The sequence below is a fragment of the Sinocyclocheilus grahami genome, unplaced genomic scaffold, assembly GCF_001515645.1.
Source record: "Sinocyclocheilus grahami isolate Dianchi unplaced genomic scaffold, SAMN03320097.WGS_v1.1 scaffold46257.1, whole genome shotgun sequence".
Taxonomy (NCBI): Eukaryota; Metazoa; Chordata; class Actinopteri; order Cypriniformes; family Cyprinidae; genus Sinocyclocheilus; species Sinocyclocheilus grahami.
The window spans coordinates 1-1,060 of record NW_015525097.1 but is presented as its reverse complement, the minus strand read 5'-3'; the positions used below and the strand labels follow the sequence as shown (position 1 = coordinate 1,060).

General features: G+C 40.5%; 1 protein-coding gene across 1 annotated transcript; it reads left to right on the top strand.

Moving 5' to 3' along the window:
* Window positions 1-185: 185 nt before the first annotated feature.
* Window positions 186-872, top strand: LOC107580820 (protein arginine N-methyltransferase 7-like; the record flags this gene model as incomplete). The annotated part of the gene is made up of 3 exons (XM_016266454.1): window positions 186-294; window positions 374-603; window positions 692-872. Coding segments are annotated over exons 1-3 (516 nt in total), but the record flags the coding sequence as incomplete, so codon positions are not given.
* Between the last annotated feature and the right edge of the window lie 188 nt (window positions 873-1,060).

Below are 1,060 nucleotides of genomic sequence, written 5' to 3'. Positions count from 1 at the left end.
ATATATATATATATATATATATATATATATATTAATATTTGATATACGTGTAAAATTATAAAAAAGATAGATAGATAGAGAAAATCAACTTGAATTTGTGTCATAAATACTGTAATGAACACCATCATCTGTATCACCTTGCATTGCATTCTTGCAAATATAAATGTATTTGTATCTGTAGATGGAGACATGCAAGAAAGAGCTAACATCCTTGTCACGGAGCTATTTGATACAGAGCTGATCGGTGAAGGAGCATTGCCCAGCTATGAACATGCACACATGCACCTCGTCCAGGTAAATACAGTTGTAAATTGCAGTTTAACGTTTTGCTGCATCTTTGAAGTGTTTAATGGAGCTGCTCTCGCTGGCACAGGCAGGTTGTGAAGCTGTGCCGCATCGTGCAACAATCTATGCCCAGCTGGTGGAGTCGGACATGCTGTGGAAATGGTCACAGCTCCAACCCATAGAGGTGGATGGGAACAAACTCCTGCCCCCTCCTGCTGTGGTGAAGTGTGCAGGAGCGCCCTCTGTCTGTGACATCCAGCTTAGCCAGGTGCCACCAGAGTCTTTCACTCCCCTCGGGCCTATCTGTACTATGTTCAGGTACAAGTCTGGGTGTGATTTAGCTCTGTAGATTAAAACATAGTCATCTGGTTTTTCTTCTGTGTAACTCATCTTTCTTCCACTCTAGTGTGGATTTCAGCAAACCGGTTAGCAGCACTGCTCAGTCCTACATGGCACAGTTCAAGGCCCAGACCAGTGGGAGAGCACAGGTGGTCGTATCCTGGTGGGACATCGACATGGACCCTGATGGCAACATTGTGTGCACTATGGCACCCAGCTGGAACTACTCAGATCCTCGTACTTACCCTGTAAGTAGTGGTGCTTAGCCACTAATATTAATGTGTTAATATCAAAAATATGTCCAAGTACTTTTGAAAAATAATTCAAAATAAAAAATTAAGAAATTATATTTTGTATAGAAAAGAAGCTTATACTAAGTCCCATTATTTACTTTATTTTCATGGAAATAAACCTGTTAATTTTGTTTTTGAATTGT